Source organism: Artemia franciscana, chromosome 11 (assembly GCF_032884065.1).
Source record: "Artemia franciscana chromosome 11, ASM3288406v1, whole genome shotgun sequence".
NCBI classification, from domain to species: Eukaryota; Metazoa; Arthropoda; class Branchiopoda; order Anostraca; family Artemiidae; genus Artemia; species Artemia franciscana.
Genome location: NC_088873.1, coordinates 28,816,128 through 28,841,040, shown reverse-complemented (window position 1 = coordinate 28,841,040; position 24,913 = coordinate 28,816,128). Strand labels below are relative to the sequence as shown.

General features: G+C 35.1%; 2 protein-coding genes across 3 annotated transcripts in view; one reads left to right on the top strand and one right to left on the bottom strand.

Annotated features, from left to right (window-relative positions):
• Positions 1-24,913, top strand: part of LOC136033058 (diacylglycerol O-acyltransferase 1-like) — a 96,275-nt gene that overhangs the window by 22,192 nt on the left and 49,170 nt on the right. For both annotated transcript variants that reach the window (XM_065713645.1, XM_065713646.1), the window contains 2 exons: positions 2,812-3,011; positions 8,388-8,516. In XM_065713645.1, coding sequence (XP_065569717.1) covers positions 2,818-3,011; positions 8,388-8,516 — 323 coding nt within the window. In that variant the 5' untranslated portion in view covers positions 2,812-2,817. The remainder of the gene's footprint in view (positions 1-2,811; positions 3,012-8,387; positions 8,517-24,913) is intronic.
• Positions 14,837-24,412, bottom strand: LOC136033057 (uncharacterized). Its single transcript, XM_065713644.1, has 2 exons — positions 23,707-24,412; positions 14,837-22,117 (listed from the first exon to the last, which is right to left on the bottom strand). Exons 1-2 carry the CDS (start codon positions 23,751-23,753, stop codon positions 20,485-20,487), a joined length of 1,680 nt encoding a protein of 559 aa, XP_065569716.1. The 5' UTR covers positions 23,754-24,412; the 3' UTR covers positions 14,837-20,484.

Genomic DNA, 24,913 nt, shown 5'->3' with positions numbered 1-24,913 from the left:
TTGGTTTTGGGATTTTGACTTGGATAAGGTCATCAATGCCTACCAGATTTTAATTAAAAAAACAAAGGTTCGGCGATATGTATTTCATAGTGAAGCTGAAAAATAAAGAAGAAAAAGAAAACTGAAAAAAGAAAAAATGTAAAAAACTAAAAAATACTAAAAAGAAAAAACACTCAAAGAGAAATTACAGACCGGGACACAAATGACGACCGGGACAGAGGGAATATAAATAACGACCGGGACACTCAAAGAGAAATTACAGACTGGGATACCGGGACACAAATGACGACCGGGAGACAGGGAATATAAATGACGACCAGGACACAGGTATTTAAGAATATCGTTCAAAGACAAATTTTTAATTGTAAGAAGACCGTTGAAAGAGAAATTTCTAATTGTAAAATGACTGAAGAACCTACAATGGCAACGGTACCACCATTGAAGTAGATAACCAGTGGGTTGTTCCATATTCCCCATTAGTGCGAAACGTCAACCCCAAGTCAAATTCGTGCATTGTTTGGCATCATTTTAACAACTTGCTCTCCATCAGCTCCTACAGAGTTATGGGAAAAATATAAGTCAAAAATGTCCGAAGATATACTCCATCGAAAACAGTTAGAGACGTCAGATATGACTTTTGATTTTACATCAGAAATTTATAACTACACTTTAGTTATTATAGAATATTTGTGCGTACGTATGGCAAACAAACCTCTTCAGGATTTGGGAATGCCTTCACCTAACCGTATCGCTGCTGTTTCGACATGTGTAGAATTGGATCGTGAAAAAAGTTACAGTACGAATGATCTATTGTCGTATGTACAAAATAACATTTCCAAGTTAACGTCGGAACAAAAAGACATTTATGATACGATAGACTCAATTTCAGGACGTATACAACTACCTGCTGATTTCTGTAATTTAGTGACGTCCAAAAATGAATTGATTGAAAAAGTATTTCCGAATATTCTAAAAAATTATAAAAATAATAAATGGCTAAGTGAAAGAGCGATTCTCGCACCCAAAAATATAGACGTCCACGAAATCAACAATATTGTTTTGACCAAGATTCGAGACCAGGCAGTCCTTTACAAGTCAGTCGACACAGTTTTGGAACCAAATGAAGCGGTTAATTATCCATCTGAATTTTTAAATTCCATAGATCTTTCAGGGTTTCCACCACACGTGCTACAACTAAAAATAGGCGTACCAATAATACTTTTAAGAAATATCAACCCACCAAAGCTTTGCAATGGCACGCGACTTGCCGTAAAAAAAACAATGGAAAACCTAATAGAGGCCACAATCTTGACAGGGCCTTTTGAGGGTGAGGCTGTTCTTATTCCTCGCATTCCCATGATTCCAACAGATCTGCCTTTTCAATTTAAAAGATTGCAATTCCCAATTCGATTAGCATTTGCAATCACCATTAACAAAGCTCAAGGTCAATCATTAGAAAAATGTGGTATAGATCTTAATACTGATTGTTTTTCCCATGGACAATTGTGCGTTGCATGTTCGAGGGTCGGTAAACCTGACAATCTGTTTATATGCAACGACAATTGGACAGCGAAAAATGTTGTATATTCGCAAGTTTTACGCAGTTAATTTGTATTGTATCTATCTATCTATCTATCTATATAAAAACGAGTTGTGTGTATGCATGTTTGTTTGTTTGTAAAAAGAGCGTTTGCATATGACGTCATTATTAGTACATACGGCTTTGTATATGCACAGACAATGGGAAAGCCAAGAATGTTGTATATTCGCAATTTTTACGTAGTTTAACTCCTACAGACGAAATGAATGCTTGCCTGAAAAATTCTAATTTATGGGCACACGTAAAAATATTAAAATTGACTACAAATATGCGTGTCCGATTGCAAAACGATGACTCTGGTCAAACATTTTCAGATCAATTGCTGGCAATTGGAAACGGAAAGCTCCCAGTAGTGGGAAAGCCAAAAATGTTGTATATTCGCAATTTTTACGTAGTTTAAAATACATATATAAATCTATCTATATTCACAGGTGGGACACAGGGACACAACTACAATGGCGCGTAACTAATATGGCGCGTAACGACTTACGCGCGCGGGGGGGCTTGGGGGGGCGCGAAGCGCCCCCCCCCAACTAGGTGTTGGGGTGGCGCGAAGCGCCACCCCATCAGCTAGTATATATATATATATATATATATATATATATATATATATATATATATATATACATATATACATATATATATATATATATATATATATATATATATATATATATATATATATATATATATATATATATATATATATATATATATCTATCAGTATTCACAGGTGGGACACAGGGACACAACTACAATGGCGCGTAACTAATATGGCGCGTAACGGCTTACGCGCTCGGGGAGGGGGGGGGGCGCGAAGCGCCCCCACCAACTAGGTGCTGGTTTGGCGCTTCTATATCATTATTTAATGCTTTGTCACTGAGCTAAGGCTATTAGTGAGCGAATAATCAGTTTTTCTGATAAATTATGAATGAATCGATGTATGTAATCAAATCATTTTTTAAATGAACTTGATTTTCTTTCCCACTAAAGAACGTGAAGGCATAATTTTTTAAAGAAAAAACTAACGGCAAAACAATCTTTTTTCTCTGCCTCTTTTCTTGGGTGTCTTTTCTAAATCCCCAGTCTTCAGCTATGCTTTTTTATTTTTTTCTCGTATGAAACTTCTTCGACTATTATTCATTTTATTTATTTTAGCTAGCAAGACTAAATAAGTAACAAATGGACATCAACTTATTTCTATAATTTAGGCGTAAATGAAGAAAATGTTAGAAAGAAAACCATCATCCAGTTTAACAGCAGAATTCCAGTCGACTGGGACAGTGGATACATCGAAAGGACTAGCACAGGAAGAAACTCGTGTTAAACTAAGGAGGACCAAAAGTGTTACTCGTGCTGAGGAAATCGTTCACGAAGAAGAAAAAGCCAGAAAATTGCAACCCGACAAACCGTGAGTAATTTATTTGTTTTTCATTAAAAAAATGACATCGGAATCACTGAATTACTCAAGAGTAACCCAAAGCTAAGCTTCGTCACAGTGTGTTAAGGTAGCAAGATAACACTTGCAGCAACAGATTGCTCTGATTATCCAAAATAAAAAAAAAACTCCCAGATACCCAGACTTAAAACAGTTTTGTTCAGCACCGCCAAAGATCTTATATTTCATTGCGTGTATATTTTCTAAGAGTAAAATAGATTTTAACCCAAAATTTGACTTTAAAACGACTTCAAGGGATGGTTGCCCTCCAATCATCTTTAGTCCTAAAAATACTTAAGGACATTCAATCTCCAGTCAAATGAGCCCCGTCAGTAGTTTTTACTATCACCCCCTCTGTATGAAGTGACCGGAAAAAAACACGGAGAAAAAATCGTTTGACTGGCGACCCGGCTCAATAGTAACCAAAACTCTAAAAAATGGAATTTTGATACCAATACCTACATCAAAAGAATCGCATTTTAATGCTGATTTTAAATATATAAGTTTCATCAAGTTTAGTCTTACCCATCAAAAGTTACGAGCCTGAGAAAATTTGCGTTATTTTAGAAAATAGGGGGAAACGTCCCCTAGAAGTCATAGAATCTTAACGAAAATCACACCATCAGATTCAGCGTATCAGAGAACCCTACTGTAGAAGTTTCAAGCTCCTATCTACAAAAATGTGGAATTTTGTATTTTTTGCCAGAAGGCAGATCACGGATGCGTGTTTATTTGTTTTTTTTTGTTTTGTTTTTTTTTTCCCAGGGGTGATCGTATCGACCCAGTTGTCCTAGAATGTTGCAAGAGGGCTCATTCTAACGGAAATGAAAAGTTCTAGTGCCCTTTTTAAGTGACCAAAAAAATTGGAGGGCACCTAGGCCCCCTCCCACGCTAATTATTTTACCAAAGTCAACGGATCAAAATTCTGAGATAGCCATTTTATTCAGCGTAGTCGAAAACCTTATAACTATGTCTTTGGGGACGACTTACTCCCCCACAGTCCCCATGGGAGGGGCAACAAGTTACAAACTTTGACCAATGCTTACATATAGTAATGGTTATTGGGAAGTGTACAGGCGTTTTCAGGAGGATTTTTTTGGTTGGGGGAGGGGTTGAGAAGAGGGGGATATGCTGGGGGAACTTTCCATCGATAATTTGTCATGGGGGAAGAAAATCTCCATGAAGGGAGCGCAGGATTTACTAGCATTATTTAAAAACAGAATGAAAAAATAAATATGAAAAAGTTCTTTCAGCTGGAAGTAAGGAACAGCATTAAAACTTAAAACAAACAGAAATTATTACCCATTTGAGGGGCTCACCTCCTCCTAATACCTCGCTCTTTACGTTAAAGTATTTTTAGTAATCTCAACTATTTATTATACGGCTTTTGTGATTCTTGGGTCATTCTTAATGAATTGGGAATTGGGACAAAATTTATGCTTTAGTGTAAAGAGCGAGGATCTGACAAGGGGGCGAACCCCCTCATATATGTAATAAAAATATGAGAATACAAAAGTTCTTTACGTAAGCTAATTTATAAGTTACGTAAATCTTTTACTAATAAAAATATTCGTAAAAATTAAAAGTTCTAGTTGCCTTTTTAATTGACCAAAAAATCGGAGGCCAACTAGGCTTCCTCCCCCGCTCTTTTTTTCTCAAAATAATTCGATCAAAATTATGAGAAAGCCATTTAGCCAAAAAAAAAATGCAAATTTTGTTTTAATTATTCCTCTGCGGAGAGCCAAAATCAAAACATGCATTGATTCAAAAACGTTCAGAAATTAAATAAAAAAAACAAGTTTTTTTTAACTGAAAGTAAGGAGTGACATTAAAACTTAAAACGAACAGAAATAACTTCGTATATGAAAGAGGCTGCATCCTCATCAACGCCCCGCTCTTTACGCTAAAGTTTTTTACTGTTTTAAAAAGAAGAATTGAGAGAAAGAGTCAAACTTTAGCGTAGAGAGTGGGGCGTTGATGAAGAAGCAGCCTCTTTCATATACGCAGTAATTTCTGTTCGTTTTAAGTTTTAATGTCGCTCCTTACTTTTGAGTTTGACTCTTTGCCACAATTCTACTTTTTAAAACAATTAAAAACTTTAGCGTAAAGACCGTGGGACTGCGGAGGGGACAACCCATTTCATATACGGAGTAATTTCTGTTCGTTTTAAGTTTTAATGTCGCTCCTTACTTTCAGTTAAAAAAACTAGTTTTTTTTATTTAATTTCTTAACGTTTTTGAATTAATGCATGTTTGATTTTGGCTCTCCGCACATAAATTATTGAAATGAAATTAGTATATTAATTTTTTTTTGGCTAAATGGCTTTCTCTTAGTTTTGATCAGACGATTTTGAGAAATAAGGGGTGGGGAAGGAGGCCTAGCTGCCCTCCAATTTTTCGGTTACTTAAAAAGGCTACTAGAACTTTTAATATTCAACGAACGTTTTTATTAGTAAAAAATATACGTAACTTAAGAATTAACTTACGTAAAAAACTTTTATATTCTTATATTTTTATTATGTGTACGAGGGGGTTTGTACCCTCGTTAATACCTCGCTCTTTACACTAAATCGTAAGTTTTGTCCCAATTCTTAAGAATGACCCCTGAATCAAAAAGGCCGTAAAATAGTTGAAATCACTAAAAATATTTTAGCATAAAGAGCGAGATATTTATATCCTCCTAAATACCTCGCTCTTTATGCTAAAGTATTTTTAGAACCCCTCATATGCGTAATAATCTCTGTTCGTTTTAAATTTCAATGCTATTCCTTACTTTCATTTGAAAAAACGTTTTCATGTTTATTTTTTCATTGTTTTTTTTTTTATAGTAATGCTAGAAAATCCTGCGCCCTTTTCATTGAATTTTTCTTCCCCCATGACATATTCCTCAAAGGAAAGATCCTCCCACAAAGCCCTCTCCCATCAACCCCACCCCCAAACCAAAAAATCCCCATGAAAACGTCTGTACACTTCCCAATAACCATTACTATATGTAAACACTGGTCAAAGTTTGTAACTTGCAGCCCCTCCCTCAGGGATTGTGGGGGAGTAAGTCATTCCCAAAGACATAGTTATTATGGTTTTCGACTATGCTGAACAAAATGGCTATCTTAAAATTTTAATCTGTTGACTTTTGGAAAAAAATGAGCATGGGAGGGGGCCTATTTGCCCTCCAATTTTTTTGGTCACTTAAAAAGGGCACTAGAACTTTTCATTTCCGTTAGAATGAGCCCTCGCGCGACATTCTAGGACCACTTGGTCGATAAGATGACCTCTGGGAAAAAAACAAAGAAACAAATAAACACGCACCCGTGATTTGTCTTCTGGCAAAAAATACAAAATTCCACATTTTTTAGATAGGAGCTTGAAATTTTTGCTATAGAGTTCTCTGATATACCGAATGCGATAGTGTGATTTTCGTTAAGATTCTATGACTTTTAGGGGATGTTTCCCCCTTTTTTCCAAAATAGGGCAAATTTTCTCAGGCTCGTAACTTTTGATGACAAAGACTAAATTAATTGAAACTTATATATTTAGAATCAGCGTACAAATTCGATTCTTTTGATGTATCTTTTAGCATCAAAATTCCGTTTTTTAGAGTTTCGTTTACTATTGAGCCGGGTTGCCCCTTACTACAGTTCCTTACCACGAACTGTTTGAAAAGAAAATAATTCGGTATTTCGGGGCTTCTGACATTATTACTCCTTTGCGGAAGTTAGGCTCAAAATTGAAAAAGGATTATATTTTTTCTCTGGGCCCCTTCCACCTCTTAGTTCGTTTATTTTCCTGTTAGTTTTCACCTGTTTTCGCTTTATAGTTGTGTTATCTCTTAGCAGTTCTTTCGTTAGTTGAGTTATGGTTGTGGTTTATATGTTTTATCGCTCGTATAGTTGTGTTATTTTCAAATTATACTCCATAATAGAGAGGCTCCGAACACCCAGCATTGTATATTAAGCTCTTAATTTGACGTTTTTTTTTAAAGTGACCAGATTCGTCCTGCGCCCTTTTCACTGAATTTTTTCCCCCATGGTATATTTCTCCAAGGAAAGATCCTCCCATATAGCCCCCTCCCTCAACCCTACCCCCAAAACCAAAAAAATCCCCCTGAAAACGTCTGTACACTTCCCAATAACCATTATTATATGTAAACACTGGTTGAAGTTTGTAACTTGCAACCCCTCCCCCAGGGACTGTGGGGGAGTAAGTCATCCTCAAAAACATAGTTATTATGATTTTTGACTATGCTCAACAAAATGGCTATCTCAAAATTTTGATCCGTTGACTTTGGGAAAAAATGAGCGTGGGAGGGGGCCTAGATGCCCTCCAATTTTTTTGGTCACTTAAAAAGGGCACTAGAACTTTTCATTTCTGTTAGAATGAGCCCTCTTGCAACATTCTAGGACAACTTGGTCGATACGATGACCCCTGGGAAAAAAAAAAAAAAATAAAAAAAAATAAACACGCACCCTGATTTGTCTTCTGGCAAAAAATGCAAAATTCCACATTTTTGTAGATAGGAGCTTGAAACTTATACAGTAGGGTTCTCTGATACGCTGAATCTGATGGTGTCATTTTCGTTAAGATCCTACGACTTTTAGGGGGTGTTTCCCCCTATTTTCCTAAATAAGGCAAATTTTCTCAGACTAACTTTTGATGGCTAAGACTAAACTTGATGAAACTTATATATTTAAAATCAGCATTAAAATGCGATTCTTTTGATGTAGCTATTGATATCAAAATTCAATTTTTTAGAGTTTTGGTTACTATTGAGCCGGATCGCTCCTTACTACAGTTCGTTACCACGAACTGTTTGATAACGCAACTGTGTGGACCATGGGAAAAAAGGGAAAAAAATACCACTGGAAGTAAAGTGCAGCGTCAAATCTTGAATCAAATCGAAGATTTCCTTTACATAAGGAGGTTGCTTTCCTCCTCATTCCCTTGCTCTTTACGCTATAGATTTGCTAGTGCTTTATCTGAAAGCAATTTATAATGTAGCAAATATGTTCAGTCTGAATTTGGTTACCATTTTCTATTTACCGATTATCAAAATTCGTAAAAATGCAATAAATATAGCCAGTTCTTAAGTCGCCATGACATTCTCACAGGGAGGGTGGAGGGGAAGTACTGCCAGGATCCTTTTAAAGTTATTTACTTGGATGTATACTCTCAATATATCTGCAAAATCTCAAACAGTAACACTTTTCAATAGTCCTGAACCATAGTAAACAGTCTGATAAAAGTTATGCTCTTGTTTTTCCATGCATCTATTTTTGATCAGCTTTTTTGCTCAACTGTTTGACCATTAATTGGTCACGAAATAAGTTGCTTATTGGTTTTGTTTTCATAGATGTCATTATCGTCGAGACTCCCTATTTTCCTGGACTTCTGGATTTGGTGACTTTCGTGGATTTATAAACCTTGCCTTTCTGCTACTTCTTCTTGGAGGAGCTCGCCTATTTTTGGAAAATGTGATGAAGTAAGCACTTTGTTATATCTTTTGGCATTTTCATTCTCTAAAACCCAACTGTTGTACATAAAACCATTAGCTGACTTGTTCAAATTGTATTGAAAACTATGATTTTAGATTGTTATCAGAAATTCTTTCAGGTATCGCCCGCATAAAGCCACTATTTCAATTAGAAGGCACAGTAGAAGTGAATAATAACTGACACGAATCTGAAAAAAAAAAAAACAACAGCGAATAAACGAAGAGATTTAGTGGTGGTTTAGATTCACCAATTGGTGGTCGGATTTTGCTCCAAATATAACTTATGCAAGGTTATGAAACCTGTTCCCAGAAGAGCTGAGAGGTGGGAGCTCCCTCGTGTCATTTAAAAGAAGAGTAAAAAATCATTTATTAGCATTGGAAAAGACTAGTTCAAATAATGGTTAATAAAACGATTTTTATATAAAGTATTAAATATAAATAGGTAGAAATAAACTGAAATATTTTAATTTTATCTTGGTATAATGACGAGGTGGTTTCCCCTGGGGCAAAGGGTAGGAGGATAATTGGTAATTTTGTTGGATAAATGCGAGTTAAGATTGTTTCTGAGCGTAGGAGTGGTGACCACACCGCGTATTATGTTTAAAAGGTAACGATTGAGGATCTCGGTGTTCAGGAATGGACTGAGTATTGTTGTTATGTGTAATTTATTTTTTGAATTCATAATAAATCCGTAGAATGATTGATTGATTGGTGAAGTTGGGACACTAGCTAAATATGGTGTATCCAAGTGCCCCTCCCTCCGTAAGCATGCTTATAGCTATAATTACATAAATTTTCACATATTTCGTCGGTAATCCCCCTCCCCTGGATATGCTCCCCAAAATAAATTCTTTCTCGTGTGCTTGGGTGCACCCCTAAAAAAAGTGAGAAGAAGGTTTAAAATTTGTTCCAAGTTTAGTCACACGATATGTCGAATAGTTGTTTCCTTTTTTAGTTTGAAGCTTAAGAGTGTAACATTTGAGTAATTCTACTTGAATTCGTTTCGCTAAAACCGAATTCTGTATATTTTTTCGTTTTTACTGCTTAATAATGCTTGTTTAAAAAATAGAAATAGGTAGAATAAGTATAGTTCTATTTAAGGATATCTCAATCCTTTTAATGGATTGGGATTAAGTTCCCTGTTTGTCGAGTGCGACAACTGTTGATTGCACAATTTTTTTTTAAGTTAAGTTTTGAAGTTTTTTTTAAGAATCATTTCTTTTTCGATTTCATTGTTTAAAGAAAATAAGTACCGTTGCTTTCTTTGATTCTGATGATGGAGAAGCAATGTCGTCCATGCAGTTATATACATCTTAAGATTGTATCATCAAAATTTTTCCCATCAAGTCTCCTGGACCTGTTTTAACGAATTTATGATTGCAAAACTACTCTCACCTGCTCTAACCTGGCAGGAATCATGTCGGAAGTTTCCCTTAGAATTGGTTAAAATATATAGTTACAGGAAACTAACGTAGGCACTACGTCCAAATGGCCTTAAAGAGACTAATTGGATTTTGTAAGATCATTAGATAAAAAAAAGTTTTTTTTTCTATCTGAAAGTAAGGATCGACATTGAAACTTCAAACGAACAGAAGCTATTACATATATGAAGGGGGCTGTCCCCTCCTCAACGCCCCGTTCTTTACATTTTTATTATTTTATAAAGTAGAGTTGTGAGAAAGAGTCAAACTTTAGCGTAAAGAGCAGGGTGTTGAGGAGGGTAAAGCCCGTTTCATATACGGAATAATTTCTGTTCGTTTTATGTTTTAGTGTCACTCCTTACTTTCAGTTAGAAAAACTTGTTTTTTATTTAATTTCTGAGTGTTTTTGAAATAACGCGGGTGAAAGAACTTGCATATTATTTTATTTTTTTTTGCTAAATAGCTTTCTCAAAGTTTTGATCGGACGATTCTGAGAAAAAAGGGAGGGGGGCTTGTTGCCCTCCAATCGTTTTGGTTACTTAAAAAGTGCACTAGAACTTATAATTTATTTACGAACGTTTTTATTAGTTATAAATATACATAACTTACGAATTAACTTACGTAACGAAGTTTTATATTCGTATATTTTTATTACGTATATGAGGGGCTTTGTCCCCACGTCAATACCTTACTCTTTACGCTGAAGTTCGAATTCTGTTCCAAATCTTTAAGAATAACCCCTGAGTCACGAAGGGTTTAATTAGAATAAATAGCTCTTATGAAGGTACTAAATAAACTTTAGCGTAAAGAGCGAGCTGTCCCCTCCTCAACGCCCCGCTTTTTACGCTAAAGTTTTATTGTTTAAAAAGTAGAGCTGTGAGAAAGAGTCAATTTTTGGTGTAAAGAGCGGGGCGTTGAGGAGGGGACAGCCCCTTTCATAAATAGAGTGATTTCTGTTCGTTTTAAGTTTAATATCACTCATTGCTGTCAGCTGAAAAAATTGTTATTTTATTTAATTTCTGAACGTTTTTGAATTAATTTAGGTTTTGAATTTGGCTCGCCGTACATGAATAATTAAAACTAAATTTGCATATTGATTTTACTTTGTTTTTTTTTATCTAATAATAACCTTATAATAACCTAAATTCGATTTTTGGTCCAGTTATTTAAGAATGACTCCTTAATCACAAAAGCTGTTTAATTAGAATAATAACCTCTTTTAAAAGTTAAAAGAAACTTTAGCGCAAGAGCGAGCTATTGAGGAGAGGCAACCCCCCTCAAATACGTAATATTTTCTGTTTGGATTAAGTTTATTGCAATGTATTAAACTGCTTGAGATGAAATTAAATGCTAAGATTGGCCGAAAAATAATACAAACAAATTGTAGTTTATATCGGCCATTATTTAACAAAATTCGAAATTAGCGTAAAGAGCGAGGTATTGACGATGGGGCGAACTCCATCATATACGTGATATGAGGGGGTTCGCTCTCTCGTCAATACCGTGCTCTTTACGCTAATGGTCGAATTTTGTTCAAATTCTTTCAGAATGACCCCTGATTCATAAAGGCCGTTTAATTAGAATAAATAGCTCTTTTGGATTACTGTAAAGCCTTTTGCGTAAAGAGCGAGGTACTGAGGAGGGGACGAACCCCTTCATACATGCAACAATTACTGTCCATTTTAAGTCTTAATGTTGCTCCTTGCTTTCAGTTGAAAAAACTTGTTTTTTTATTTAATTTAAACCACCCCCTTCGCGGAAATTCTTTTCCCCCATGAAAAGTCCTTCCTAGAAAGATCCTCCCGCGTAACCCCGTCCCACACCCCCCACCAGAAAAAAATCTCTCTTGAAAACGTCTGTATACTTCCCAATAACTAATGCTATACGTACGGGCAAAGTTCATAACTTGCAGCCCTTCCTCTAGGGACTGTGGAGATTAAGCCGTCCTCAAAGACATAGTTATTAGATTTTTCGACTATGCTGAACAATATGGGTATCTAAAGATTTTGATTCAGTTACTTTTGGAAAAAGAGCGTGGGTGGGGGCCTAGTTGCCCTCCAATTTTTTTTATTTACGTAAAAATGGGACTAGAACTTTTAATATCCTTTCGAATAAGCCCTCTCGCAACATCCTATGACCACTGGGTTGATACGATCACCCCTGGAAAAAGAAAAAAAAACCAAAAAAAACATGCATCCTTGATCTTTCTTCTGGCAAAAATACAAAATTCCAAAATACAAAAAGAGTTCTCTGATACGCTTAATCTGATGGTGTGATTTTTATTAAGATCACTTGATTTTTAGAGGGTGTTTCCCCCTTTTTTTCAGAAATAAGGCAAATTTTCTCAGGCTTGTAGCTTTTGATGGGTAGGACTAAACTTGATGAAACCTATATATTTTAAATCAGCATAAAAGTCCAATTCTTTTGGTGTAGCTACTGGCATCGAAATTCCGTTTTTTAGAGTTCAGTTCCTATTGAGCCGGGTCGCTCCTCACTTACAGTTCGTTACCTCGAATTGTCTGATCTACATTATGTCGTTGGTCGTTTTGCCGACACTCCAATTAAAGGAAATAGTGTTAAACAAAGTTAACAAAAAAATGTAATGGAATGGTGTTTGATAAAGTGAAACTTGAAAAAAACGTAGTGAAATTAAATGAAAAATCAAGAATAAATCACATTTACTTCGCTTTTCTAAAAAATAGTCAATAAACGGAGTAGTAACAAATTAAGACAAAAGAGCGAAAAAGGAAAGTCAAGTTCAACAGAATGCACCATAATTTACACCAATAAAAGGAAAGAAAAAGAAAACGTAAGGCTAAATAACTAGAACAAACAGGTTAAAACAAATGTATTACACATTAGGAAAATAACACCTAAAAATCATAATTTGGATCATAAATTTATTCCGCCTCTCAGCGGTGTCGATAAGAGAATCAATTGTTCCATATTTTGCTGTTGTTTTCGAATTGCTTGCCCAAGGTTAGAGATGAAGGAGGTAGAGATAATATTTATTTTTAATTAGAACGAGTGCTCTTTTATCCCGATCTGAAAGGATGAACCATAAGAGAGATAACGACAGAATTTTACGGGGTAATAATAACACGATAAAGGTGCGCAAATCACAAAGGGTGAATAACAGTTTACTGTCAACAGAGAGTCCGTAATTACGTCGGACGATTTTGCAACTGAACAAGACCCAAAGGCGTCGAATTGAGGTTACACGCAATTTGGAAGCCTAGATAAGTAGTACTTCTAGAAGCGACACAAACTCCATTCAGATTAAAGCCTTTATATACAGGAATCAATACAACCGCTTTATTAGTTGCAATTGACCGCTCGTGATTTTTTTTTTTACACTTTGAACTTACAGTAGGTTAGCCGTATTAATTTACCCAAAATCAGGCCGATAGTTATAGTATCTTATGAGGTATTTTATTGTCAAAAACGGATGTACACGGCAGAAATGTAATGAAAAGACGTAATGAATCCTGTTTGTAGAAAGGGATATTTTTATGTTTCATTCATTTGTGTTGGTTTTATGTATTTGTCTTTTCTCGTGATCAGTAGTGTGAAGATTAAGAGCAGCTAGATTCAAGAGAAGAAAATTCCAAACTTTAATGCGAGGTGAAGATACAGAGTAGAAAATGTCTTTTAAGTTTTGGAAAATTTCCGGCAGTTTTCCAGAATTTTGTTCCTGCCTAAATAAATGGAATAAAAAAAGAAAATGAATGAAAGCAAATTTCCTATTTCCGAAAGTAAGCTGCTTATAGATCGCGCATTGTTGTGCTCGTGCAGAACATGGAATTATCCATCGGGGATTAAGTCAAATTTCTCTGTTGATTCTGGATTTTAGGCAAAAATTAGGGAAAGATAAAATCTTGATACCAGATTTCTACTTCTCGTTTTTCTTTAAATTGTCAGTTCTGATCAGATTTTCTGAAGTTTCCCATGTATATCAAGCTTGTGCTCTAAACTAGACCCTACATTTATGTCATTAAAATATATATCCGATGATATCCTACTGATTTCAATCAAACATAGTTGGAACAAAATTTAGTTTCCTAGTTACGGGTTTCAACATTCCCAATCTGAACTTTGTGGGGGAGTGAGAGGGGCCCGTTCCAAAAGCTTATTAGAAAGTTAGAGCTAGTGTTCTAGCCTTTCCTTTTAGATTTGTAGTCATATTCTGACCTCTTCAGGGGGAGTGTAATGATCCCTAAATTTTCGCTATGAGGACATTTTTGCCAAAAGGGCAGTCGAATCTTTGCGAAATTTGGTGGAAAGTCAAAGTTGGGCACGAGTCTTAGGAAATATGACCCGGTCCAATCTTTTGGAGGAAAGCAAAGAAGACCTCTAAATTCTTGTCACGTTACATCACCAGGAGTGACGTCGAATGCCTATCCACACTTTGAAAGAAGCAGGAGCTAATATCGATGCAATAGGAGCCTATGTTGTCGGAGACGAGTCACGAAATTTCTTTCATCAATACATGAAGGAGTGGAACCAGAAGGAATAGTGGAAACTAACCAAATTTGGTGGAAAGTTAGAGTAAGGATTATTGTGTCTTTTGTTGGTCCATACCGGATCTGAAAGTCGTAAGGGGGGAGAGAAATAACTCAAACCTGGGGAAACTAAGTGCTAGTAGCTAAAGGTGCCTAAATTCTATTTATCAGGACATGTGGATGCTAGAAGGAGTTATTGAATTTTGGGCAATTTTATAAAAAAGTATCAGTTAAATGTGCTATTTTTGTTAATCTGTGATTGATTTGAACTCTTCATGGGAGGAGGACCGTGTTTTTTTCAATTCTTCTCATGTGGACAATCACCAAAGGGGGATGTATTGTCCCTACTAAACATGACCAAGTCGAGAAGCTCATAGTGTTGCATTTTGGAATTTGAACCGGATCCAATCTCTCTTTAGCAGCTTAAAAATAGTGTCTTATAATTGGCCTAATTACTGAACTTCAACTTCAACTTTTTCTTTATTCAACTTAAAAAAAATACAAAAACAGTATTATGCCCCAACAAAGAGCAGAGCTCTTAAGGCTGGGACAGCGCAAAAATATAGAAAAAACATCAACATCTCATCGTAATGATGATTCCAATATTTAACACGGCAAAAGACAAACAAAATAGAAAAAATATATCCCTCTGAAATGTATCCCTAGCTTTAACTGTTATAGCTGTACCATCTGCAAATAGAGTTGCATGGCTAATATTCTCATGCAAACCTCGTGGAAGATCATTAATATAAATCAAAAATAAAAGTGGACCTAATACTGAGCCTTGGGGGACACCAATATCAATAAGATTTTTTAAATTAGTCATTTTTCCACCGACATCCACTGTATTTTCCGTCCGCATAAGTATGATTTAATAATTTGTAATCCTTTCCCTCTTATGTCGGAATTTATCATTTTGTTAAGAAGAATTTCATGACTTAAAGTTTCAAATGCTTTTTTTATATCATAGAAAACAGTAGCCACGTGGAAATCATCATCTAAACAATCATTTATTTTTAATGAAAGAGCTGTAACTACGTGCTCTGTCGAACGGTTTGCACTAAATCCAAATTGATATTTGGTAAAGAAATTTATTTTATCCAAACAGCTAGAAATCCTTTCTTTAAATTTTTTTTTAATGTTAAAATAAAAGGTAACATACACAGAAACAACTAAGAAAAGAAAAAAGAAATGTCTTCATTCTAAGGCAATTTCTTTCAATATTCTACCGCTATTCATAAAGACCTCTATGTGCTTCAAAACAAGCAGTAAAAAAAAATAACTAAAGAGAAAGAATAGTAATAAATATATAGAGCAACAAAAATTAGTGAGAAGATAAATAAAAAACAGATAAATACGAGACAAAACATGATTAAACGCTTCCTACTTGTATATTTTAAAACATACTAACAGGGCGCTTTACTATTAGATGATATGATATTATTTCACTGAAACATCCCTTGGAAAACTATGATGTACGTGTCCTCGGACGTTCGGAAAGTCGTCAACCTCTGGTATGCTGTCACTAAATGAATATTTTGTAATTGAGCCGTCGGGTCTTTTCACAAACAAGTTTGTCTGAATCCCCTTTGATATCCATACCTCACATCTAGGAATCTTCCGCAACTTATCCCGTTTCACCAAAATCAACTTACGTATTTTACGAATTTCGGCTGTCACATCATCACTAATAAACCAGTTGCTATTATTTCCATGAAATGTCTTGTCCTTAAGCTTGCTGGCATTTTTTATAATAGAAAACTTGTCGTCTTTTTCATTTAGTGTCACCTTTAACAATTTACGATTTCTGTCATATTGCGAGATTGTAAAATTTACTTCAGGCAATTCTAATCCATGGCGAACAACTTCTGTGAATAAAGCTTTAGCGTTATCAATATCCTCGCAAACTGCATTCCATATGATGATATTATTTTCTAACTTGGCGGCTTCCAATTTCTCAATCCGACACATTGAATCTTCATTTTTTTCTTTTTAAGGCTAATGGTCTTTTTTGTTCCCGCCCAATTTCTGAAACAGATTCTAAGAATCTTAATAACGCCACTGCTAGTATCTATTCGATAGCAAACTCGTTTATGAGACTTGACAAAAACATAAACCAGTGGGAGAAAAAAACAAAAGATGTTTGTTTAGTAAAAGCACGTTAGATTCTACGGAGATTAATTTAGATGAACAGGTTATGTAAAAGAAAATATACCCACTGCTGAGCTAAAAATAGTGTTTTCTTTTGCACATCAATTTAAAGGGTAATCCTATATTTTTTCGCTCAGAGATTTTGATTCGATGTGCATTGAATGCAAATGGTAGAACTTGTACGAAAAGTAGACAAATCTTTTATTTTCGAGATGGGTGTCTGTTTTGAAATGTAAAGCGTGAACTCTCCCAAACCTCAACCGAGACCGAGTCCGTTTGGAAATGAAAATTGTTTGGCTATTGGGAGAACCCTTGGGTATTGAGAATTGCAAGCAGTTAGCCAGGTGGGTGAAACACCCACCTGGCTATTTTCTTTTAATCTCCAGTTCTCGAAGTCCACCAGTCCCCAAACTTAAACCTCGTCATGTTACTTCTGAATTCCTTTTTACAAATTGTGATGAAAATGAAATAATTATGAGTATGAAATAACAATCCTGTGGAGTAGATGAAGTATCGTTAAAAGTTGTTAAAGCAACAAAAACAATTGTTATTTCTATTTTGACTCATCTGATTAATTTATCACTTGAAGAGGGAACTTTTCCAGAAAGACTTAAATTAGCCCGAGTGCTACCCCTTCACAAAGGGAAGTCAAAAAATGAACCGAGTAATTACCGATCCATTTCTATTTGACCTTTTTTTTTCGAAGATTTACGAGAAAGTAGTCCATGAAAGAATGTATGATTACCTCCAGGAGTAGAATCTTCTGTGCGATACCCAACTTGGCTTTCGCAAAGGACTTTCTACGGATATGCACCAGCTATCTGGAATTCAATCCCCTTGGAAATCCGGAACTCAAATAGCCTTACTACCTTCAAGCGAGCAGTGAAGGGTCGTTACAGAAATACTGTTTGGATTTGAATATGCGGTCCTCCTCTTTTCGGTCTTTTCTTTTCTTTTTTTTTTTTCTTTTCTATCTCTTCGTCACTCCCCTTTTTTCTCTTTTTTTTTCTTTTTTGATAAATCCAGTTGATTCGTTGTTTCTGTTAGTTGATTGTTTAATTATTCTTTAGTGAAGTTTCTGCCCTAGTCAAGCACTTTTGTGCTTTCCTGGCAGATTATGTACATGTAATTATGTGTTTTTTGTTTAAATATATATGATTGAATTGAATTGAAGAATTCCTGCGAACAAAACTCTAGCACAGCTTGCATCAAACAATAAGTGCGTAATTGGTAATTTGATGTGTGTGTGTAGACTTGTTCCTGTGTTTGCGTACGTTTGTGTTTTTGTGCTCCTCAATCTCATCCTGCTAAATAACTAAGAAGACTAATCCGCCATTCCATCATAAATTTACTATGAAAAAGTAGCATATAAACAGAATTGATGGAAATAAAACTAATTTATTGGGAAGATAACAAGATGAAAAGTTTGTGTAAAACGAAAAACTCAATGCATACCCGTACTAATGAACTTATTTTGGAAGAAATATAGCCTCTCAGGCGCATACAGGTTAAAGCACATAAAAAATAATTTTTATTGAAATAGAATAAAAGCGATAAAAATAGAAGAAAAAGTTCGGGATTTCCCAAAAGGAATTTAAAAACCCTTGTCCATCGTATCTGCCCCCATTAAAATACAACAACGAAAACAAACAGTCCGCACATGCAAAAGTAAACTACCCAAAGAAAAAGGATGAATGTTTGAGAGGTTTTTCACTCTCAGAAATCATATACCTCAGGTGGCTAGTACCAAGCATGGCAGAAGTGTGCCAAGCATAGCGGAACTGTGAGAACAGTACTAAGAGTGAATGATCTGTGCCAAGCATGACATAAGTATCCCAAGCATGGCAGATGTCTGCTAAGTCTGATACAAGATCGTGATTTCATAGCAATCTGGGAATGTACATTATACAATTAGGCTAGTGAGTTAAGTAATCAAAAATTAAAGAGCCATTTGAAACAGACGGACAGAAAATAAAATCAATGATCTAAATGTGAAACGGTCAAACATTACTGTCTATGCATAATTGACTGAAAATGAAGAGAAATAAAAATAAATAATTATACCAAACATAAAAGAAATGGGTACTGCTATATACAAATAATTAAATCCTAAACGATTGAAAATTAAAATGAGTGCTAAAGTTAAACCAAAAAGGACACAAATTACTGCCCATAGGAGTTGGGCTAGAGTTCCCTTCTAATCGTAAAACAAAATAAAAAATTGTCGCTAAATAGAATCTGTAAACCTTAATTGTTGATGCTTCCTGTAATTAGTATATTAAACACTAAATAATTATACATTACACATTCAGTTCATTTTCAATATCTTTCCAGTCACCTTGATTTTTATAGGTTTTTTTTTTTTGTCATTTGTTTGGAATTAATAAGATGAAAGCTATTTTCCTTGTAATAAGATTAGGGCGTTAACGTTATTTTGTGTTAGGGCGAGATGCACAAGATTTCGGAAAAAAACTTAATGACGCTTTAATTAAATACCAAAAATGAACGAATTGTACAGAAAACGTAATAATTGTAGGAAAAACTATAAAAATCACAAATATTAAGCCCAAGTAACATACAAGAAATTTATAAAAAAAACTAAAATTGTTTGTATTAAATGTATTTAATATACTTCAGACCAGATAAGAAACTTCATTATTTTTGGACATTGACGAAGAATGAGACAGAAATTTATGGAGGAAAAAAGAATTTTCCTTGCCAATATTTTTTAACACATTTTTTTTATCAAACACGAAGATTTATCTATTCCAAATCAGACCAAATTATTTCTTCAAAATCACTGTTTTCATGCATTGAGTTCCTGGTAAATTCACTGTTCTCCCCCGATCCCTTCTGTGCGTTTTTTTTCTTGCTGTTCACTTCAACTCGACTCAACCTTCTTTTTTTTCCTCTTTTTATTTCTTGAGACAAGCTTGAGTCCTTCGGTTGGTGGGCTGTTGTACATTTTACAGACACAGGTTCTCTGATTTCCATATTCCTTGCAACCCTTGAGTCTAAAATTTCAGGAAGTAAGGATTCATTCCAGAAGGCTTCAAGCTTCGGAAATATTTTTTCCCAGTAGTCTTTCGATCGGTGAACTGTAATTATTTCCCAATCCTCAATAGAGTTATAAACTATTAAGTGGCGTACCATTTTATCCAGTATCCCGAGTTGGCCTTGTATCTGGGCGAAATACCTGTGATTTTTTTTAGCTGAAGACTTTCACTGGATAATTCAAGAAAAAATGCTTTAACTAAATTTTTTGACTGGGCCACATCATAAATGGTTTTGAACTCTGGTATATTATGCACCGTTTTTATCTCTATAGGTGTGCCATTAGGGAGCAGTCCATCTACAGATGCAGCAAGATACTGATACTGTGGATGCACACTGAGTCCTATTTGATCTCCCTTTACGACTTTTAAGTTGAATTTGTTTTCATATGCTTCTAGTGCCACTACTTCTAAATCTAAGCCCTTTTTCATTAGGGCAGAGCAGAATCTAGGTCCCAAGTTTCGAATTTGCTTAACAATTGGGGCAACTCTGGTGCTGTTTTTTCTGGTTGCAATTCTGTGGAAGTAACTACTAGTTATTCTCTTAGATCTTTCTTCAACCCAAGTGTCATTTTTGGATTGACCCTTGGTACTGTTGAACAAACAGCTTATACTGGCAAAATCCAATTTTAAATTCTCGTCAGTATATTTTTGTATAGCCAAATTCATTTCATCAGAAGTCATGTCTGGCTTATTGCAATTTGGTCCATAGTCACGATTACCAAAGTTATAGTTTCTATTTTTTAACTTAGCAACGTGTTTTCCTCCAAGAGCACTATAATAACTGGTCAAATTACGTTTAGATATTACACGGAGCTTAGCCGTTTTATTACAATATTTTTTTTGTTACGCTAGAAGGACTAAGCCCAAAAATATTTTTCCAAGCTAATTGATGCCATTTTGGACCTGAATTATAAGCAAGACTTGCTCCATGAACTCTTGCATGATATGAACCTCGTTTAGACCGGCTTATTTGCTTTTCTCCGATGAATTTAGCAACAACTGACATGTAGCTTTCAGCTAAGTTTGTAGTTGCGTCATTTCGAAGCTGCTCTGCTTTTCGACACACAATATCGACCTCTGTCATAACATCTTCAAACACCTGCAGGGGAAAATTATTCCACCGATCTTCTATTTTACTATTCACGGCCAATTCAGCAATCTTAGGACAGCCAGAATCACATTTTGTGTGGTTTCCGAAAACATGGTACGGACCTCTTTTTAACAAGATTTTCAATTCTTCTGCTGTTCCATTATTTTCAGAATTTATTTTTATCGCGCCCCTTAAATTTTTTGTCAGTTGCTGTATAATTCCTCGGGGAAGACATTTTGTGTACAAACCTTTTTTATTTTTGCACAAATTATATAGATGGGCGGTATAGTTTTTTGTGACGTGATTTGCACATTCATGTTTCCGTATGTTGGAACCGTAGGAAACACTTTGTTTTAGCTTATAAAAAACACTGGAATCACCGTCACCGATAAACTCTAAAAACTGTAATCCGTGCATCTCCTCACTGGAACGAAAGCCTTCAACTAGAATATCTGTTTCCATGCTCCTTGAATTTCCGTTATAATTCAGAAAGCAGAAATGATCTTTGGGAATTACTTTGGCGTTTGCAGAAGAAAAACATATATAACAGTATTTATTTTTTATGCCAACATATAACAGTTTTTTCGAAAATGCATCTATGATAACTGCAACACATCCTTTGGCCGAATAATCGTGTCCTTTGCTACGCTTATTCCAGCCTCCATCACATATCACTTTTGTCCAGTATGAGTCCTCCTTATACCTATCATCATGAATGGCTGATTTTAAGGCCTCTCGTCCATTTTCTAGCAAAATTTCCGATAAACTATTCATCCAAGCATTACCAAGCTGCCTTTCCATACGGGAATAAACTATTCGTGACATTGGTTTCACTCCAAGCACCCCGAAGAATTCACACAGTGTAGAATACCCTCCTCCACTACCCATGGCTCCCCAAACAGCCTTCGAATTCAAGCAGCCTTTAAGACTTGATTTTTTTTCGGAAAAAGCAACCTGTGTCTGGTCCGTAAAACTTGAAATATATTCTTTTACGCTTGTTGCTGGACATTCTGGTTCACCTTTAATCCTCTTTTCCCAGTTACACTTATTACACTTAACTTTCAGTTCAGTTTTCAGGCCTTTCTTTTCTAATTGCTTTATAATCAATTTTCCGTGATCGCAACTGATTTTGTGTCTGAATGCTGAAATTACTTCAGCAAGGAAATACCTTAGATTCACAATGCAGTTTCCATCTGGAATTCCAGATAAGTCTATCTCAGTATTCGTATCGGGGCAATCAACACCGTAAGAACCACTACCGTTTCCCAATTTATTTGAATCGTCTATGAGAGGATTTGCTGAAAATTCTTCTGAAATTTTTGATCCATTTGACAAATTATCTTTATCTTGTTCTCCAAGCAGCACCTTTCTAAAAAAAATGAAAAGAACCATAGAAAAAAAAAACAGCGACCCGGCTCAATAGTAAACGAAAGTCTAAAAAACGAAATTTTGATACTAATAAATACGTCAAAAGAATCGGATTTTAATTAAATTTAGTCCTACCCATCAAAAGATAAGAGCCTGAGAAAATTTGTCTTATTTTGGAAAAAAGGGGGAAACACGCCCTAAAAGTCATAGAATTGTTTTGCCAGAAGACTGATCAAGGGTGTGTGTTTATTTGTTTTTTGTTTTCTTTTTCCCAGGGGTGATCGTATCGACCCATTGGTCCTAGGGTGTCGCAAGAGGGCTCATTTTAATGAAAATGAAAAGTTCCAGTGCCCTTTTTAAGCGACCAAAAATTGGAGGGCATCTAGGCCCCCTCCCACTTTCATTTTTTTCTCAAAGTCAACAGATCAAAATTTTGAGATAGCCATTTTCTTGAGCATAGTCAAAAAACATATTAAGATGTCTTTGGGGACGACTTACTCCCCCATAGTTCCCGGGGGAGGGGCTACAAGTTATAAACTTTGACCAGTGTTTACCTTGACCTGATGCCCACTCAATTGGACAATCTGTCTTGGCTTTTTCTACAATTGGCCATGACTTGACTTTTCCCATAACTATTCCTTTTAATTAAAAGTCAACGGTTGAGGGGTTTTGGCTGAGGGGGGGGGGGTAGAGGGGAGGGAGCTACGTTGAAGGATCTTTACTTAGAGGAATTTGTCACGGGGGAAAGAAATTCAATGAAGGGGCATAGAATTTTCTAGCATTATTAAAAAAAAACACTGAAAAAATAATAATGAAGAAGTTTTTCAACTGAAAGTAAGGAGCAGCATTAAAACTTAAAACGAACAGAAATTATTACGCATATGAGGGGTTCATCTCCTCCTAAATACCTCGCTCTTTCCTCTTTCCGCTAAAGTAATTTCAACTATATATTCTACGGACTTGGTGATTCTAGGGTCATTCTTAAAGAACCGGGAGAAAATTTAAGCTTTAGTGTAAAGAGCGAGGTATTGACGAAAGGGCAAACCCCCTCATATATGTAATACAAATATACAAAGTTCTAGGTGCTTTTATAAGTTACGAAAAATTGGAGGGCAACTAGACTTCCTCCCCCACCCCATTTTCTTCAAAATCGTCAGAACAAAAATATGAGAAAGCCATTTAGACAAAAAAAGATATGCAAATTTCGTTGTGCGGTGAGCCAAATCAAAACATGCATTAATTTAAAAACGTTCAAAAATTACATAAAAAAAAAGGTTTTTTAACTTCAAGTAAGGAGCGACATTAAAACTTAAAACGAACAGAAATTATTCCGTATATGAAAGGGGTAGTCCCCTCCTCAACGCCTCGCTCTTTACGCTAAAGTTTCTTATTGTTTTAAAAAGTATAGTTGTGAGAAAGAGTCAAACTTTAGCGTAGAGAGCGGGACATTTAGGAGGGGACTACCCCCTTTCATAAACGGAATAATTTTTGTTCGTTTTAATGTCGCTCCTTACATGCAGTTAAAAAAAACTTGTTTTTTTATTTAATGGACAAGAGGGAATGAAACTTGTATATGTAATTTTTACTTACCGGTATTTTAAATTCAGCCACCTTTTGTTGATAATTTTCTTCCTCATAGCTCAAATGTCTTATTGACTTCAGTTGACAAGTCAACAGCTTTAATCAGAGACACAATGCCTTCTAGGCGTAATGTCTAAAATTGGATAAGAATCCCGCCTTTTTTTCTATTGGCTGATAAAGAACGCTATTAAGCCGGAAACAGGGGTAAAATAAGTAAAAAGTAAGCACATTTTGAAATTGTATTTTTCTGATTTTGCTTTCAAACTATTTATGATAGACATCAGAAATTTTCTGTAATGGTTGTAGATTATAAAATCTACATATGATCCAAAATTCTACCCTCTGGAGCCAACTTCATACCTTCTAGCAATAAAAATGTTGAAAATTAAAAATAATTTTTTGCACCGTTAAAAATAAAAATATAACAATTCTGCAACCAACATTTTTTTTTAAATACTGGCAGGATGAACTAAAAAAAAAATCTACTGTCATTTCCCATCCACTAAATTTTTATTCACCAAACCAAAATAACTTGATTTCTTTTTTTGCACAATAGGTAAAGCATATACAGAAAAAGTGAAACCAACATTTTTTTCCTTTTTAACTCGAGAGTCATCAAAAAAAAAAATCAGTTCAAAATCACCTAAATCGCAGAAGTTATTCATGATTTTCTATCATAGGAGAAATAGCATTGGACACAAATTAAGACCATTAGCCTTAACTTTGTTAATTCATCAGTACCAGTTTTTAATTATTGCAAATTGAGGCAGGACGTATCATCTTCAATTTTTCCAATTTTCAATTCACTATTAACCATCTTATTTTTAAGAAACGAATGTTCTTTATCCAGATTATCGACCCTTGTAGTAAGAGTACCTAATTGATTGCATAAGTTGTCTAATTTATTACCATTTTCTTTTACGATTTCAAGAATTTGGTTAAAATCTGCAGCTAGTATTGATATTTCCGGTTTCGAGCTAGAGCTATCATCTGAGGTGTGTAATGAAATATTCATACCTTCGCGTTTCGGATTTTTCCTTTTACGTCCCATTGTACATTGATATTGTACTAACATCCAAATATTCATACGTATTACTAAATATCCAACAGTTCTTGAAATAATGTTTTCAGCATTGAATGAGTATCCAAAAGTTCTTGAAATAATATTTTCACATAAATCCACACAGAGGTCTTAAATGCGTCTCACTAACGAGAG

What these genes read in the sequence shown, in the direction of transcription:
- LOC136033057 (XM_065713644.1), bottom strand. Translation starts at nt 23,753, where the DNA reads ATGAGGAAGAAAATTATCAACAAAAGGTGGCTGAATTTAAAATACCG. An exon ending in TGGCTGAATTTAAAATACCG is followed by an intron (nt 22,118 to 23,706) that starts GTAAGTAAAAAT and finishes CATTTTTTTTAG; the next exon opens with AAAGGTGCTGCTTGGAGAAC.